At 33.8% G+C, this 19,579-nt stretch overlaps 1 protein-coding gene across 1 annotated transcript in view; it reads right to left on the bottom strand.

The window, feature by feature from the left end:
• Positions 1-19,579, bottom strand: part of LOC150100505 (eukaryotic initiation factor 4A-I-like) — a 177,895-nt gene that overhangs the window by 113,238 nt on the left and 45,078 nt on the right. The window contains exons 2-3 of the mRNA XM_090403231.1: positions 12,741-12,822; positions 10,215-10,347 (exon numbers count right to left, since the gene is read on the bottom strand). Coding sequence (XP_090259357.1) covers positions 10,215-10,347; positions 12,741-12,822 — 215 coding nt within the window. The remainder of the gene's footprint in view (positions 1-10,214; positions 10,348-12,740; positions 12,823-19,579) is intronic.

Raw genomic sequence — 19,579 nt, 5'->3', positions numbered from 1 at the left:
GGCCGCAAGCATTTATTTAAGAGAAAATAGTGAGTGGAAAAAAAAAAAAAAACATAAGTTATCAATTTTTATTATGTCAATCTTAAAAAAACACAGAAATATTTCAAGTACGAGATATGAAATAAGCATGAAAATTAAACACAATGAAAAATTATTATCACCTAAAAACTAAGTAATATAGTGTATCCACCACAATATGTACGTATGTCTTCCTGCTTAATATGACTTTTGCAATTGTTTTTCCTTAGTCAGATTATCTAGATCCATTTTATAACCTGAGGTGCAAATTCGAATCAAAGCATGCAAATATTCATCAGTCAGTCGAGAAGAAATTTTATTTTTTCTAAAACTCATGGCAGAAAATGCTTGTTCGTAAATGTATGCGATTCCAAATGCAACCATCATCTTTGCGAAACTGATTAATCCTTCAATTTTTTTTTGGTAAGCATCGATCAATGTCGACATTAAAAGCATTCAAACATAATTGCATTTCGATGCTATTTTTTATGAAAATCCACAAATCTTGTTGAAAATTCCATTTGAATCTTCAATAATACCAGCAAAAGTTTCCTTTTGTTGGTATTTCTAAGTTGCATGAGAGATATCACAAAGTATAAATAAATAAAAAAAAATAAATTATTTTTAATTTATTATTCATATTATAAAATGTATTATTTAAATAATTCAACATATGGGACACATGCCATGTAAGTATGGTCAACCTTTTATGGGCTGCAAAAAATGCACATTTGAGTCGCATGCAGCCCGCCAGTTGCTGACCCACTACTGTAGAGCATTTAGTCACAGTTAAGTCTGAAAAATCAATCTATGTTAAGCAATATCAAACACCTCTAAAAATATGCAGACATACTGAAGAAGTTACAACAATGTTTGGAAATAGGGATTATAAAACCCTCAATTCTCCATTCTTAGTCCTAAAGAAGCCAAATGGTCATCTTAGATTCGTCCTTGACCTAAGGGAAGTACATAAGGTTACAGAATTAGCTTCATAACAGAAGAGCTTTTGACTCAATTAGGTGGTGCAAAAGTCTTTTCAAAGCTCAATCTTTATAGTGATTTTTATCAGATACTTTTTAAAAGAGGAAAATCAAAGATATACTTTACTTTTTCTGCCCAATGGGGAAAGTTTCAGCTCATTAGGCTCCCCTCAAAGTTCAAGAAATTCTGCATAAAGTTTTCAAGCACTTATGAATTTGGTTCTATCAAGTCCATTAGGCTCTGGAGTTTTGTGTTTTCAGAATGATATATTGCTTTATTCTCCAGATGAAGTTAAAAAGACTCCAGACAGCAAGTTAAATGAGACAAAACTTAGACTAAAAACTTCAAAATGTGAATTCTTCTTGAGCGTGGTTTTATCTAGGTCATCTTATTTCACATGAAGGAATGAAACCTGACCCAGGTAATCTAAAAACTGTGACTTCTTTCCTTGTTTCCAAGACAATGAAACAAATCAGGTACTTTGAGAAAAATGTCATTTGATGCTCTCAAAGCAGAATTGACTAAATCTCATGTACATATTCACCCTTAGTGCATATGTACAGGAGATTTTTTAGGAAAAACCTTTTACATCTCTGCAGATGCATCACAGGACTGATGCAGCTGTTATAGAGCAGATGAAGGTAATTTAAGGCCAGTAGCTTATCTTAGTAGGAAGCCTAGTGCTTCAGAGAAGAATTTTTCTTGATAGAAAAGGAGGCCTTAGCAGTAATTTATCCCTTAAGGAAGATGAAATATTTACTATATGATTAGGATCTTCAAGTCAGATCTGATCACAAGCCATTATCTTTTCTAAACCACTTTAAGGGTAAGAATCAAAGGATTATCAAATGGTTATTAGAAGCACAAGAATTTAATTTAAAGATGTCTTATGTTCCTGGAGCTAAAAATGTTGTAGCAGATTGTCCCAAACTGCCACAATTGAAGACTCAGTGGAAAACCCAATTGAGAACCCTGTTGGCTGCCACTTCTAATGTACATGTTAATCATGTTTCCTCTGTTGATAAAAACAAAATTGGAAGAAGAATAGAGTGTAGAATATACAAGGGAAGCTCAACGGCAAGATCCATTGTGGGGAAGGCTTTATTTCAAAGTCAAATAAGAGGATGTCATCACTGACAAGGTGACTTTTAATCCCTCTCTTCTTTTTCTGATGAAAACTAGTGCTTTCAAACTGATCTTACCGCTGGCAGGTAACAGATTGATTAAGGAAAATTGTAGATAGGAAGTTAGTAATGATTTAAATTTTTCATTTAGTACTATCATATCCTATACACCCCCTTGAGGGTACATGTCAGGAATTTGATGATCTTTTTGTTGATTCTAAAGATGTTATTTTTATTAAGGTGGAAGATTCCAGATTCTGGGGAGTGCTTAAGGGTCAAAGCTGTATAACTGAGAGGAGACCTCCACATAGCCTTTAAAGAAATGTGGAGAACCGACCAGGGCTTCTGACCTAATGTCCAATCCTCACCTTCTCGTGGTGCACCCTGTTGGGTATCTACTTTGATACTGAACGAACGAGGATGGGCTGGCAATTTGGGATTTAGCTGACCAAATTGTATTCTTATTGGTTAAACCAAAATAAAAAAATGATGGTACAACATGACAAAATTTCATGCCGGCTGGGGCGTCGCCCGGTTAAACAAGGCCCCCGTTGTTTTCGCCAGGGAACCAGGGCGAACGGCGAAAAGTCAGCTACTGGAACAAATCTGAAAACAAACCCCAACTCAACATCACCAGAGTTAAAGATCGGTACTATCAACGTAAGAAGCTTGAATGGCAAAGAAATGGAGCTAGCTGAGGAATTAGATAAGTACGAGATCGACATAAGAGGGGTGACTGAAACAAAAAAGACAAAAACTGGTGAGATCTTTCTGAGCAATAAATACAAAATGTTATATTCAGGCAATGACAATCAAGGAAAAGAAGGAGTAGCCATAGTATTCAACACAAAATATGAGGCTAATCTTCTTGAATGGCAGTCAGTCTCAAGTAGAGTAATGTGGGCAAATATGAGAATGGGAAACTGGACAATGAGACGTATTTGTGCCTATGGTCCCACAGAAGGTTCTACTAAGGTAGAAGTGGAGGAATTTTTTGACGCTTTAGAAAAAGCAACTGACACAATGAAAAAGGAAAAGTTGGTCCTTGTTGGGGATCTAAATAGCAGAGTAGGAAATGATTGTGAGACATATAAAAATATTTTGGGAAAATTTGGAGAAAAGAGCAAAGCTAATAATAATGCAAATATCTGTTGGATTTCTCCTCAGGACATGGACTGGTTATTACTAACACCATGTTCCAACATAAAAATGTGCACAAATTCACATGGAGAGAAGAGGCTAGGAATAAGAAAAGTCTCATTGACTATGTTATTGTTGATAGTGATGTTTTCTCCCTGGTGCAGGACACCAGAGTGTACAGAGGATTTGAAATTGGAAGTGATCACTATTTAGTCTTGAGCAGGATAAAATTGAATTTGATATTGAAAAGAATAACATGTAAGAAAGTTTTAAAGCGAATAAAAGTTGAACAGCTCTCAGATGTGAACTGTAGACTAAAATACAGAAATATTATTGAAAAGAAAATGAAAGAGTTTGAGAACAGGAATCAAACCTTGGAGATTCAGTGGCAAACTCTGAAGGAAACATTGATTGATTCTGCCAGAGAGGCATGTGGTGAGGTTGTGTGCAAGGATAAAAAAATCAGAACTCCCTGGTGGACACAGGAAGTTAAAGAGGCAGTGAAGGAAAAGAAGAAAGCATATCAAAAGTTCCTGGCAAATAAGTCAGCTTTTACTCTTACAGAATACAGAGACAAATGTAAGAAAGCTAAACAGTGTGTAAAACTAGCTAAACAAAAGTCATGGGAGGACTTTGGCAAGAATATAGAAAATAAATATCAAGAAGGTGGCAAAATATTCTGGAGGTTGTTGAAGAAGCTTAGGAATGGTGCTGTAAAAGGAGTTAGAGATGATAAAGGTGACATGAAAACAGGAGAAAAAGATATCCTTGAAGTATGGAGTAATTACTTTGAAAAACTGCTAAATGAAACAAGCAGCGATGACAGCACAGTGATAAAAAACACTGACCAGGCATGCAGTCAGGAATACATATCCATACTTGAAGTAGAAAAAGCCATCAAAGGCTTGAAATGTGAAAAGGCAGCAGGAGTAGATGATATTCGACCAGAAATGCTGAAGTATGGTGGTATAAAAGTCTTACAGTGGCTGCACTGCATAGTTCAGAAAGCCTGGACTGAGGGACAAATTCCCGACGATTGGAGTAGAGCTCTCATAGTACCCATATATAAAAAGGGAAATAAAACTGAATGTGAGAATTACAGAGGTATTTCCCTACTGAGTGTTCCTGGCAAGATCTATGCAAGTATACTCGAGAAACGGTTGAGAAGAATTGTGGAAGATAAGCTTGGTGAAGAACAAGCTGGATTCAGGCCAAATAGAGGCTGTCAGGATCAGATCTTCACTTTACGACAAATAGTTGAGAAAGCATGAGAATATAACAAAGATCTGTATTCAAGTTTTGTCGATTTGGAAAAGGCATATGACAAGGTGCCAAGAGAGAAGCTATTCAATACGCTGCAGTTATATGGTGTCGATGGGGCATTATATCAAGCAATACTTAGTCTTTATTTGAGTTGTGAGTCAGCAGTTAGAATTGAAGGAAGTACAGGAAGATGGTTTAATGTTAAATCTGGTGTGAGACAAGGATGTACATTATCCCCTCTGTTATTCATTATCTATATGGATTACATTACGAAGGAAAGTGGTATTAAACCTGATATCAAAATTGGAGATGTTAATGTCAGCTCTTTGCTTTATGCGGATGATGTTATACTTCTAAATAAATCCGCTACAAGTCTGCAAGATTCTCTGACTAAATTTAATAGCTGTTGTAATAGATATGGTATGAAGGTCAGCAATAAAAAGACAAAGACAATGAAAATAGGCAGAATCATTGAAAATGTCAACTGTGTTGTGAATGGAGAACCTGTGGAACAAGTAAAACATTTCAGTTACTTAGGCACGATTTTTACTGAAGATGGTAAATTAAATATAGAAATAGACAACAGAATTAGCAACTGGTATGGTGGGAAGTCAATTGAATAAATTCATATGGAATAAGAGAGAAATTAGTCGGAACACTAAATTAGCTGTATACAAAACAGTGTTCAAACCAGTTTTAACTTATGGATCTGAGAGCTGGGTCAGAAGTAAAACACTTGACCAAAGACTAGAGACCGCAGATATGAGAGTCCTGAGAAAGATTAGAGGCGTGAACAGATGGCATCAATGGCAATATCATATTAAAAATGAGCATATTAGGAAAGAACTTGACATTGTCAGCATCCAGGAATGCGTTAGCAGAGCTAATCTCAGGTGGTATGGTCACTTAAATAGAATGGGAGAGGAAAGATTAGTAAAACAAGTGTTCTCTGCCAGGTTGGCAGGAAAACGACCCAGGCGAAGACCAAGATATAGGTGGATTGATACGGTACAAAATGCGTTAGACAATAGAAATATAAGATCTGATAATGTTGAAGTCTTGACAAGTAACAGACTGATTTGGAGGAAAATTGTCGATAGGAAGTTAGTAATGATGTAATTTTTTTATGTAGTACTGTCATATCCTGTACACCCCTTGTGGGTACATGGCAGGAATTTGATGATGATGATGATTCCAGATTCAGTTCAAAACTGATTATTCCATCTGTAATGATAAAATTGGATACTAAACCAGTCCTAGTACTGCAAAGAATAGCAGATCGACATTACTGGATATATAGATTTAGCTAAGGATGTGAAGGATTATATCCAATCTTACCATAAGTGCTAGATAAGAAATGCTTTTGTTGGTAACGCTCCCTTACTATCATATTACCAGTTCGTCCTTGTCAGCATCCAGTTATTGATGTAGATCCTTTGCAAACTTCTGATGGATGAAACAAATTCATTTTTGTAATAATGGATATGCTTGTATGCAAAATAGTGGATATTTTGAATCTTTTCCAGTAAAAGATGTAAAGGCAGAACTGCTGTTAAACATAAGGAAAATTTTCACAACGGCTTATCGACTTAAGTGCAATGGTCTTTGTGAAAGACTGAATAAAACTATAAAAAAAAGATCCTTTCAAACTTATCACATGTGGGAATCACGATCATCCACAGTCCTTATTTGCTTACCACACAGCTATTCATTCCAGTATCAAAGAAAAACCATTCTTTCCACTTTATGGATTTGATCCTCTTTTCCTACTGATTTTCATTCTATGTTGTCAGTTCAGGATAACATGGAGAAGACATGTATGTGGGCATATAATATGATGAACCAGTTCTAACTGGTTCATCATAAAATATTATTATTGGAATCACGTTTAATTTAAATGTCTTTATTCATAAAATTTTCAGCTAAGTTTCTTAGCCATTATGATACAATTATAGGAAAACACAAAAAAGAGAACAATTCAACTGAAAGCATGTGATATCATGTGCACTATTGGCTGCAGAAGAATAGCTACATCTGCATCAGGTTTGGGTTGTGAATTTTGTTCCAATGAATCCTTCCAATTCCGATTCATCTTGAAGAACATCAGGAATACATTTCACTTGAAGAATACAACAAATATAATTTAACAAGGCATGCATTATCTACAAAACACAGTATTCATTGGAATACTGTGTTTTGTAGATAATGCAAAACCAAAGTGTTACAGAAAAATTGTTTCGTTCTGAAAAGAATGTACAAGGAAAGATGTGAAGCACAAATTCACAACCCAAATCTGAACAAAAACGAATGCCTAAAACTTTTTCAGATCGCAAATTATACTGATTAATACTCACCATTCATGTGTTCTATTAACTAAATTATTTTATTGTAATTTATTTTGGATATCTATTAATGCAGATGGAACTATTCTCTTGCAGCCAATAGTGCACATAATACCATGTACTTTCAACTGAATTGTTCTCTTTATTGTGTTTTCCTATAGTTGTATTGATAATGACTATGAAAGAGCCAAAAATTTTATATAAAATGATTTATGATGAATTCTTACTCTTACATCTCGATTTTTAGAAAAAAAAAGAGTTCTAATCAGTGTTGTCCCTTAAAACACAATAAGGATTTTTGACTCAGTCTGTCAGTCTCATAATAAGTGTCCTATATTTTAGCTTGTATAAGACAGCCATTTATGAGACCTACAGGGAGTAAACCATCAGTTGAAAGAGACTACATATCACTTACACTAACTGTCATATCTTTTCTAGAATTGAAAACACTCTGCCTACATTCACCACCTCCAAAGGCAATCTACACCAGTCAAACACCACACTAGGAGAGAAAATCTAGTTCTTACCTCTTCCTTCACTGCATCCATTCTCTACTTTTATGGATCCCTCTCATCCTCTCCCCTCCCTCCATGAAATGAAAAATTCCATCTACTGGTATACTGTATGACCCTTTCAAAAATTTAAGTCTCAATCACATCATCCCTCTTTCTCCTGTTTGCTAGTATCTGCAATCCACAAATTCTCAACTTGTCTTCATAATCTATATTCCATTATCATCTCTAACACTCCTTTGCACACTCTCCCTCACTCACTCTTTCTCTCTCCCCCTACCATATCAGCATCATCAAAGAAAACAGAGACCAGACCTGTGCACAATAGTCCAAGTAAGATCATATCAAAGCCTTGTAAAGAAGCAAAATGATTTACTCACCTTAATATGTCAATGTTTATTTCAGCATTGCAAATGTATCCTTTAAGTTCTCTTTGCAATCTTTGCTATACAGCCCTTCAACTTAAAGATGCCAAGAAATTATATTCTTGATTTAATCCTTTATCCAAGTGTAAGTAAACAGAGTTTGTGCATTAAGTTTCTTCACAACTGAGCTACTTCTGTATAGAGGCCAATGACTTCATATTACTTGCTTTAGTGTCTCATAATGCACAGCACACTTTTTGGGTGTATAATGCTAGGAATTATGGGAAGGACTACTACCCACAAGAGATAGCAAAGTCGAAGTAATATTTTCCATATACAAGTTGTGAAAAGGTGTATCACCTTATTATTAAATTACTCTGGATTAGAGACAGCTGCTGTTGAAAGTTTTTGAACCTGGTTAAATTACAAGTTTAACCAGGTTCAAAAGATCCTAAAGATGCCAAGAAATTATATTCTTGGTTTAACCCTTTACTAAGTGAAAAAACTTTCAACATCTCTAATCCAAAATAATTTAATATGAAGGTGATAACATCTTTTCACTACTTGTATATGGGAAATATATGACTTCTGTATTACTTCGACCGTGCTTTCTCTTCTGGATGTGGCTCCCACTGATGAGACCTCAATAAAGATCAAAACTGGTCTGGATAGTAGCCCTTCCCATTATGGGATACTAAGGCAAGTGATGTGAAGTCACCTCTATATACAAGTAACCCAGTTGTGAAGAAACTTCATGTGCAAACTTTGCTTACACTTCGATGAAGGATTAAACCAAGAATATAATTCTTTTAATCTTTACCTTATAGTTCAATGAAATGAAAAAACTTTCAACTTCCTATCTACTAAAACTCCGAGTTATCTATCCTGATTAGTTTCTACTAGCGAAATTCCCACCAATATAATATGACAGTGGATATCTCAATTGCATTGAAATTTACATTTACATTGAAATGACAACCATTTATACATGCCTGTTCAAATCATTCTGCAATATTCAAATCACAAAGCCTATTAAAATCATTCTGCAAGTACTGCATATCAGCTACATTCCTGATTACACTGTCTATATTTGCATCAGCAAACAGCTGTTAGGGTTGTCAAGCTTTAGAAGATTCCAGAAACACCCTCCCAGGCTTAAATCTGCATCTGCATTAATATATGTATTTTTTTTTTTTTTTTGTCAATGAGCATGATGATCAAAAGTATAGTCTAGAATCCTGATCAGATATACTGTAGATCAGTGCTTCCCAAACTTATGGATGCCAATGCCCCTTTGGAAAAATTTAAATATTTCACAGCCCCCATCGAAAAAAAAAATCTTAATATAGACATATATTATTATATTTATTGTATTTATATTCAATACAATTTATATTCAAGATTTTGTGTTTGTAATCTTATCAATACCTTTGAAATGAAATGTATATGAATAAGCATATATTTACTAATATTCATTAATTGCCAAAATATGCAGGAAGCAAAATTTGTGAACCAACACCAATGTGTGATTTTTTCCATTAAAATATAAAAAAGAAATAATAAAAATTAAATACTTTTTTTAACATAAAAAAGTCTTAAAATATTTTAAATTTGTTTTCATTATTTCACGACCCCCCTCAAAAAAATGTATGGCCCCCAAAGGGGTCACGCCCACAGTTTGGGAAGTGCTAGTGTAGGTGATGAATATATATATATATATATATATATATATATATATAATATTGGAATTATTTAAGTTAGGAAGGTCTCTTCATGAGAAAATAAGGATAACTAAGTTTTGGAAGTCTGAATTTTTTTATTCTTTACAATATCATGCTATTTTTTCCTATGAGTCCTGAATGTTAGCAATAGAAATTTAATATTCAATCTTTTGTTTGTCTTCCTACTGTGTGCCTGCACAGCAGAAAGTCAAATACATATTTTTTCTCTTTATGGCTATAAAGATGTCTTGGTGACTAAGGTTAAAAAAAAAAAAAAAAAAAAAAGGCATAATACCTAAATTTAAGAAAGATACTGTTTTTTTTTTTTTTTTTTTCTGAAGACTGAAGCTATAAATGCAATGTGCTGGTAACAAGGCTGGAGCTAAATGTTAGCACCTGAGAAATTAAATCAGAAGTTGATGGTTTTGGCATAATAAATGATCTCTTTTGTGAGAAAGAAGAAAAGATTGTTTTGGGTGTACTAAAGTTTATTAGGGGATCACTGTTTAAGGCAGTGATTATGGATAGGATTTTTACAATGTATACACTTATTACTTACTATTTTTCAGGTTTCAGATTTACACAACTATTACTAATTAGAAGAGTAGTGAATTTCAGTGAGTTAATGAAATTGTAGTGCACTGGTTCAACTAGCCACAACTCTTATTCACGTTTAATACAAATTATAATGGATGATTCTGAAAATTTCAGAACTATATTCTAGATTCTTTAAAATATCTATATTTACCTCTGATGCAAGGCATAATGGCTCGTTGTTGAATAGCTGATGGCTTTTCAAAACCATAGGCATATATACCACGCAAAAGATCTTCTCGCAAATTCATATCATCAAAATTATCCACTACTTCACTCCAAGTACCCTATATAGAAAGAAAAACCATAAATATTTAAAAAACTCAAAACACACACTTAAAAGAACCTTGACACAGAATGGTTAAGAACAAATACAGTAAATATAGATTTATTGAAAGTAAACAAGAGATATTTCACAAAGAAAATAACAGTACATTAGCACAGTAAAAAACAATTAAACAACACAGAATACAAATCATTAATCATAACACAAGTACCTTGCAATAGGAGGACATCACCATACAACTGAATAATATAAAAAAAAATTGAAATATATCCACTAGGGATGAGAATCTAACTAACAATGAGAAGACTAAGAATGAGAGATCCTTGCAATTTAAATTAAGACCACGTAACAAGGATTCTCTCTAAACAGACATTCATGTTTACAACTACTTCTAAGAACTAGGTATAATGCAGTGTAAATCCTGTTTACTAATTTCTTTTTGTCATGATTTCAATTTATTTCACCTAAAAAAAAAAATAAATAAGGCTTAAAAATATACTGAAGACCAATGGAAAGTCCATACTCCACCCCACCAGCTAACTATTTAAATCATTTAGAAATACCATGTTTTCCACAACATCCTCAAAATGTATTCATTAGTTTCTTATACAAATTAACACTCTTTAATGAATCATTCTTCTTCTTCTTGCTTTAAGCTTCAGCTTAAAGGCAGTGTGCCCATCAGCTGGTCTTTTCATATTTGATTTCCACTCTCTCACTCACTAGTTTATGAATTCATTTTGGGTACATCCAATTAACATGTTGATCCCATTCCAATCTTCATAAACCTTTCCATTTTTTATCTCAAATTTTGCTTTATTATTTCTTTTTAATGTTTCCTTTCGTATGCATTTTTGATGTTTCTATTCTTGTGTCACATGAATGTTATTTCACATAAGTCAGCATTGGTCGGACTATTGATTTATATATTCTTACTTTTGTTAGATCTTTATTTTTCTATATATAGTTGAACTTAGACATCCTGATATTTCATTAGCCTTCAAGGATTGTTCATTTATTTCATTTTATGTGGTATTTTCACTATTAACAGTTATTCCTAGGTATTTAAATTTCATTAGTTGTTCTGGTATTTTTCATTTAGTTCTAATTTGCATCTCATTACTTCTTCATCCAATTACCACTGTTTTTGATTTTTCTGTTGATATTTTCATGTTAAAACTGCTGTATATCTGTTGAAATCTGAATAACTGTTTTTGGAAATCATCTTCATTTCCTGCAAGTAATATCATACCTGTATATCCAACAAAATTTAAATTTTCTTTTCTTGATTTTTATTCCATTTCCTTTGTTTCTTAAATTATTATTTCATTCATGATTATGTTAAATACAGAAACTTAAAGAATCACCTTGTCTTATTCCTTTCCTTATGGGAATTTTGTGTATTTTCACTGTGATATCGTATTCATTCATTTTTTGTGTATACTTTCAGGATATCTTGTATCAAAAACTTTCTCTAAGTCAATGAAAGACAAACATTGGTTTGTTATATTGCATTGCTTTTTATATAATTTGCCTTATAACAAATAAATAATATCAGTATATGACTTTCCCTTATAGAATTCTTGTTATTCACCATTATAATTTAATTTTAATTCTTCTTTAATAATTTTTGCACATATTTTTAGGGTAGTGTACAATAAGTTTATTCCTCAATAGTTTTTCAGAATTATCCTTTTTAAATAATGGTATATAATGTTCAGTCTAGAATTCATTGAAAATCTGGTCTTAATGATATATTTAATTAGATTTTTCATGTTTTTGGTCATTTCCTTGCCTCTATCTTTTAGCATTTCATTATAGATTCGATCAATTCCAGGTGATTTCTTAATTTTCAATTTTGAGATAACTGATTTCTATTGGATTATTAGATATTTCAATTTCATCTGTGCTTTTTGGCTATATTATTTCAGGCATTTTCACTAAACTTACTGCTTTTTCTTAAGGCACAGGGAGATTTTCACTGGTCCATCATGAAGTAATTTCAAGTAATTTCAAAATGGGAACCTGGAGGGATTTATATATGGGATTAGCTCCATCCTCAGTATTGTTCATAACTGAAGAAACAGATAATTCCCAAGTAAATCTATTTATCCCAATATTATTATTATTTCAGTTTGCATTCATGTCAATCCAACACTGCTAACTTCTGACTATCTCACAATATCTCTATTCCTTAAAAATTAAGGGACAAGTTTCATCCTGTCACAACCATAATTTGATAAATACCTTAAAAAATTACTATCTTAAAACATTTATAAACAGATACAAGAATATAAAAACAGTATCTAGATTGTTTTGTCTTATGGATTCAGACAATTAAATTAGTTGTTTCATTTCAATTAAGAAACCAAAATGCAAAAAGATTTAACATACTTCAATAACACCTTCAGGGTCCATTCCAGGAGGCCCATCATATTCTCTTCGATCATTTTTCTCTCTTTCATCAGGCCCATTTCTAATAAAGAAAAAAAATTATTTCAAAAAAATTAAAAAATAGGTTTCTTTATTAAATTCATTAATTATGTAACAAAATCACTAGAAATTCTCAGAGGCTTAAAGATCCCACCAACAAGATATTCCTTTAAGACTTAGGTCGCGAAAAGTGTTGAGGCATTTTTGAAGCAATTTTTTTCTCTCTTAAGAGAAGGGGAAAAAATATGTAACTATCAGATATTAAACTAAAAACAAATAGTGGTAGACCACAACTTTGAATCAAACAGGCTGGTGATGTGCAACACATTCTCTCCCAGCCAAGAAGGCCTTAAAACAATGTGACCTGTTTCTAAAAATGAGGCTCTGGAAACCTTGGCGAGTACTTCCCCTTAAAAAAAAGCAAATTTTCTCCAGATGGAAGAAATGACAACTATACTCCTAAGTGGTAGATGAATTTCAATGCCCAGTGAAACACCAACACCTTGTTTATTGGAAGTTTCTGTTTCTAACTACTTGTAATATTTGAAAGCAGGACTTCCAATTTGTCTTTCTCTCCTTACAAGGAAAACAGTGACAGCCTTTGTATACCAAACACACCACAGAATCCTAAAACTATCCAAATTTGAGGGTAGAATTGCAGAACTGCTTTGCTGCTATAAAGTAGTCCTACAGATTGACCAAATGGTTACCATGTAACCATCAGGATAAAGCCTATTGACCAACTAGTCATTAATTCATAGATGCCACTTACTTTGACAAATTATGCCTAGAGATAGAGCACACAGTGCATTCAAAGACAACAGGTTAAGTGCTCTCTGAGTGTGAGGTATGTTTGCAAGTTTTTTCACTTGGTTATACTATAAATTAAAGATGCCAATAAGTTATATTCTTGGTTTCATCCTTTATCCAGTAATACGTGCAACACCTTTTGACTACTTGAATATGAAAATATGACTTCTGCATTAGGTCAACCTTGGTATCGCTTCTGGGTCTGATTTCCAGTGATGAGACCTCAATAAATGTCAAACCAAGTCTGGGTAGCAGCCTTCCCATAATGCACATTATATGTCTGTAAGGATATGTGCATTACATTTTGGGATACTAAGGCAACTGATGTGAAGTCATTAGCCTATATATACAAGAGGCCCAGTCATATACAGAGGCTAAAATCCTTTAATTCCTTTCCAATATTCAACCATGGCAGTCATAATTTCAACAGCACGGATGACAAATCATTACATCTGCTTTCCAGAGAAACCAGAGTTGTCTCGGGGGGGGGGGGGGGGGGGTCAGTTGGCTTCAGGTAGTATAAATAACTGAAGATCAAGGCAGTCTAGTATTTGGATGGTATGCTAAAATCATCATCATCATGCGTATCAAGGATTTAGGCCTAGCATGGCCTGTTCTGGAAAAAGTCATCGTTGAATCGTTTAAGAGGATGTCCTGGTTTTCTTTTTCCTAATAACTTGTACTTTAATACTTGTTTTGGTAATTTTTCTGTTTTCATTCTTTGAATGTGTTCCATCCATTTATGTTTATATTTTTTCCATTACTGGTTCTTGATTTAATTCTTTCGTAATTTCTTCGTTTCTTTTGTGATCAAATAGGGTATACTTAGCAGTTTTTCTCAAACTTCATTTCTGCTGTTATTAATCTTTGTTTGTCTTTTTGTTTTATTGTCCAAATTTCACTTCCATACATTAAGACTTGTGGGGCTAATGTATTGTACTTTTAGTCTAGTTTGTTTTTGAACTAGGTTTGGTTTAAATATAGAGTTAATTACACCTGTTATTTTTAAATAGTTTGCAATTTTTACGTTTATATCTTTTTCATATGTGATCATACATCCTAGGTAGTTAAATGAATTCACCTGTTCTAAGATCTTGTTATCTATTACTATTTTGGTTCTTACTGGATCTTTTCCTTTAAAGACCATAGTTTTTGATTTTTCTGTTGATATTATCATACCATAATCTTTGGCTATCTCATTTAGATCTAAAATGGCTTTCTGTAAGTTATCTTCAGAATTTGTAATTATTATTTGGTCGTCGGCAAAAAGGAGAGTTTAAGTTCACTGTAGGAGAAAGTTTAATTCCTTGATGTAAATTTTTATTCCATTTTATTATTATTTCATTTAAGTAGATATTAAAAAGAGTAGGGGGACATCCCTGTCGGACCCCTTGGTTTATCTCTCTCGTATATGATAGCTCGTGATTTAATCTTATTTGTATTTGATTATTTTCATATATACTTATGATAGCTTTTAAAATGTGTTTACTAAATTGTGTTTCAACCAACCATGAACCAAACAAAAACAAACTACACGAATCTTACAAGTAAACATTTCCACATCTGCTCCATCATTATTCACAACTCACCAGTTGAGTGACCTGTTATTTCTAAAATAAAAAAAATAAAATAAAATAAAATCTCAACTAGCAGTTTCAATTACAGTCTACCTCAAATTTCCAAACAGACTCAAGCTGCATGATTTTGCAAGCTACATTTTTATATACAGTGTAGCTAATATTGCCAAAGTATTATAAGATAACAGCAGCTAAGACATCATTGTTTAGGAAATTCAATATAAGGCACTTTGGGTGATGTGTGTGCAATATATTCACGACTGAAGAAGAATGATACGTAAGTGATAAGCAAAAATGGTGAGAACGTGTGGCTGAAGTACTGCAAGCAATATCAGAAGCATTTGTATTAAAATGCAAAAGAATAGTGTGGTGCCAGTTCATGGAGGAAAAAAAGGGCAAAAAGGCAATTATCATGAATCTAGTAACAACTGAAAAACAAAAGAACTGTAAGTTAGAAGAAAATGAAATGAAATCCGAGAAGAAATGCAAACTAGCTTTAATGAAAACAATAGCTTACATATACAGTCTTTCACAAGTGTAGAAACTAAAGCAATCAGAAAGGTATTTGGCAAATGGTACAGAGTAGAACAAGAAAAACAGCTTTAAAAAACAATAAGTGTAATTTATTATTATTGCTGAATCAGCACCTCATTGGAGTCCAAGCCTTATCATGAGAGACCCAAACTATCAACACAATATCTAACATCTCTCTCCATGAAACCATTAACAGACAAAGCACAACTGACTCAGGCAACCCATTCATTCACCACTCTCCAAGCAAAAAATCTAGTCCTCACGACCTTGCTAACCACACTCTTACCCAACTTCCAGGGATGGAAGTTCTATCCCTACTAGCCAAGTGCTGAAACATTTCCCCAGCAATCCTATAAAATGCTTTAAGTAACTTCAATGTTTCTATCATATCTCCCCTTTTTCACATATTAATCAAGTTTTGAAATCCACAAGCCCTCAATCTATCCTCATAGAGAATAATCAAAAGACAATTCACCATCGTGGTCACTCACTTCTTATTCCTCTTCACCACTTCCTCGTCCCCAAGAAACCTATGTGACCACACCTAAGCACAGTAATCCAGATAATGGTCATATCAAGGTTTTATATAAAGAGGAATGATAACTCCCCCTATCTCTGCTTGTTAGTGTGTTCTTCAATAACCAAGTAATCCTGTGAGCTACCCTAGCTACTTTAGCAATATGTCCTCTTTAACTCTATCCACTACTACCTCCCACATTGCTGGCTTCAATTTCCTGGAGTACAGTTCCCTTAATGTGGTATCCAGTTTGTAATCTTATATCCCAAAATGCATAACTTTACACTTTTTGACATTAAATTGCCATCCATTATATTTTGCCCATATTGTTAGCCTATTTAAATCATCTTGAAAGCTCTCTACATAGTTTGATTAAATATTACCTTACACAACTTTGCATCATCTGCAAACAACTGAATATCTTCAAATTATTTTCTATATCATTTATGTACAAATTAAACAGCAGTAATCCAAGCACAGAACCCTGTGGCACACCACTAGTTACCTGCTTTCTCCTGGATTCTGCTCCTCCATACACTACTTTTTGCTATGTGTCTATCAGCCATCTTTTTATCCATATCACCATTTTCATATCCATCTCCATTTATTGCAGTTTTTCTTAATGCAATTTATTTGCATTCAGATATATGGTAACTGCTTTTAATACTGAATTTTCGGTTTACAGGAAGCCATCCTTTAAAGGCAGATATATCCACACATCTTCACCCGTCACAAAAAAATAGGTATTATCAAGAGTTGTACACCGAGCCTGCAATTTGTTCTTCTGAGTTTCTTCTGTCAGAAGAATTAAATAAAATAAAACTTACTATATTAATGGATATAGCAAGACCTTGATACAGAAATTATCATCCCTCTTACAGATTGCAATCTGATGTTATAAGGATCAGCATACGTTACCTTAAAGTACCATCTCATCAAATAGTAAGGAAGCAAGTGCTGTGAATTATTATTTTTAAATTAATTAATTATACATCTATTCTCACGTCTCTGAACTCTAATAGTGTTTCCTACTACTGCACAGCTGCAACTGAGACATGTATTATATGCATGCTGTATGACTCATTCCTGTATTCAGATTTTGTGTGTTATCAGTTTTTGTCTTCTCCTTGAAAGAAGCTCATGACATATTGAGCAAAATATATGAGTAATAAATTATATTAATTTTCTCTTACATGCATGAAGCCATTATTCAAAAAATACAGAATATCTTCACTTGGATGATACATCCTTGAAAAACAATCACTCAGTAGCTTAACAATTCCATCTGCCTCTGTGACCTCTCTACTATCTACACTCATTGAAGTTATCCTTACATAGTAATTCTTCCTCCAACTTGTCACTTAACAAATGATCATTCGTTAAGTGACAAGTTGGAGAATGCCCTTTCACCTGTTTGTCTAATTTCTTCTCATAATCTGATTTTGCCTTCCTTACCATGCTAGTCACCTTTCTCCTTATACCCACAACCAACATTTTTTTTGTTTGTTGCTCATGGTTAATGATACTACTCATCCATCTAACTCCCTACCTAATTTACTTTCCTGACCTTGGGTATAACAGTGTGATATTGCTTCCTCCAGATACCCATTGACTATCTCCCATGCACTGTGAACATCCTTCCCTTGCATCCTGGAATTTCCATGTTTTGCTACCTCCCAAGTCAAAACTACATGATCAATTTCACGAATCAGAAGCAATGTAGTCACCTAAGTTATGGACAGGTCTTCTGATACTATAACTAGATCCAACACTCTCATACTCCAAATCCTCTTCCGTCACATTCTGCTCTAAGTAATTATTTCTCAGTATATGTATAAATTCCATTTCCTTCCAGCCACGAGATCCTTCCTCCTTCCAATCTGTCTTCGAAGTTGAAATCTCCCATAATAATTACTTAACTTGCACTTACCATACTAATCTGATGAATATAATGTCTTCCACATCATCCCTGCCAACCCCCCACTTGGAATATAGCAACAACCAATTTTATATTTTGCCCTATTGGTCTCAATCTCACACCAGATTGACTCAAATGAACTGCCATCTGCACAACTGTCGTACTCTTGTTAGCTACACTTCATTTGCTATCATCAACAGTACCCCACCCCATCCTGTCAACTCTATTCTCACTGAAAATACTAAATCCATTGCATTCAACCCTGTAACTACATCATCTACTGTCAGCAAAGTCTCACTAATGTCTATAACATATGGTAAGGTTGCACTAACCAATGCCAAAAGATCCTCCCTCTTGTTCCTAATACTTCTGGCACTGTATATAGAAACTGCAAATCCCTTTAGAACCCCCCACCACCTTTACTTCCTGTATTGACTACCCTATTCAATATTTTTGCTTGAGAGACTAGATTCTGCACTTGTTTGTCATTCGCACACTCGTCTGCCTCATGGGTGCCTCCACACAAATGTCTGCATCCACCCTAATTTCTTTAGTTTTCCTGACTTTGTGCTTCCACTCTCAGTGAACAAAGCTCTCTCACTCTCTAGACCAGTGGTTCTTAACTGGTGTTCCCTGGAACTGGTGTTCTGCAAACTCATTCCAAATGTTCTGCTGGTAAAATATGTCACATGACACAATTCTGAGTGTAATTTGCTAATCTGGTCCTAACAACTGAAGACTGCTATACGCGTTGACTTCTAAACCAATAAAATATCGCTTATAGGCCATGTGTTTGCAGGAAGGGCAGGAGGAGCGTCTCTTTTACAGTCATTCAGTGATATGTGTTTGGTTTGTGTGTTGTGTAACATCGTAATAGCATGCAGTCCATTTTTAATGTGTATTTGGTTTGTGGGTTGTCTAACATCGTTGTAGTACACAATGGATAAATTTATTATTAAACGAAAATGTGATTCTGGGGCAAATATTAATGATGGGGTAAGTACAAGTGGAAGAAGTAATAGTAATGATGTCGCTGCGAATGACTCATACCGAAGACAGCATTATACGTAGTAAAATAAAAAAAATTAATAGACAATATTCAGACAAATATTTAAGTTAAGGTTTTACGTGGACCAGTGAGGAAGAATGTCCTATTCCCCAGTGTCTTGTATGCGGGGAAAAACTATCCAATAGTGCAATGGTTCCTGCGAAGTTGAAACGCCATTTTATTATGAAGCACGCCAATCTTGCTTCAAAAAATAAAGATTATTCCAAGAGATTATTGGACATGCAAATTAAACAAGTAAAATATTTTGAAAAGACTTAAAATATCTGATGAGGCACAACTTGCATCATATAAGGTAGCTGAATTAATTAATATAAAATTAAAACCACATACTATAGCAGAGTCTCTTATTTTACCAGCATGTTGTGAAATAGTAAA

Source organism: Typopeltis vanoorti, chromosome 13, assembly GCF_054136105.1.
Source record: "Typopeltis vanoorti isolate ZY-2024b chromosome 13, IOZ_Tvanoo_1.0, whole genome shotgun sequence".
Classification (NCBI taxonomy): Eukaryota; Metazoa; Arthropoda; class Arachnida; order Uropygi; family Thelyphonidae; genus Typopeltis; species Typopeltis vanoorti.
The sequence above is the reverse complement of the archived record's forward strand: the minus strand, read 5'-3'. Positions and strand labels throughout refer to the sequence as shown.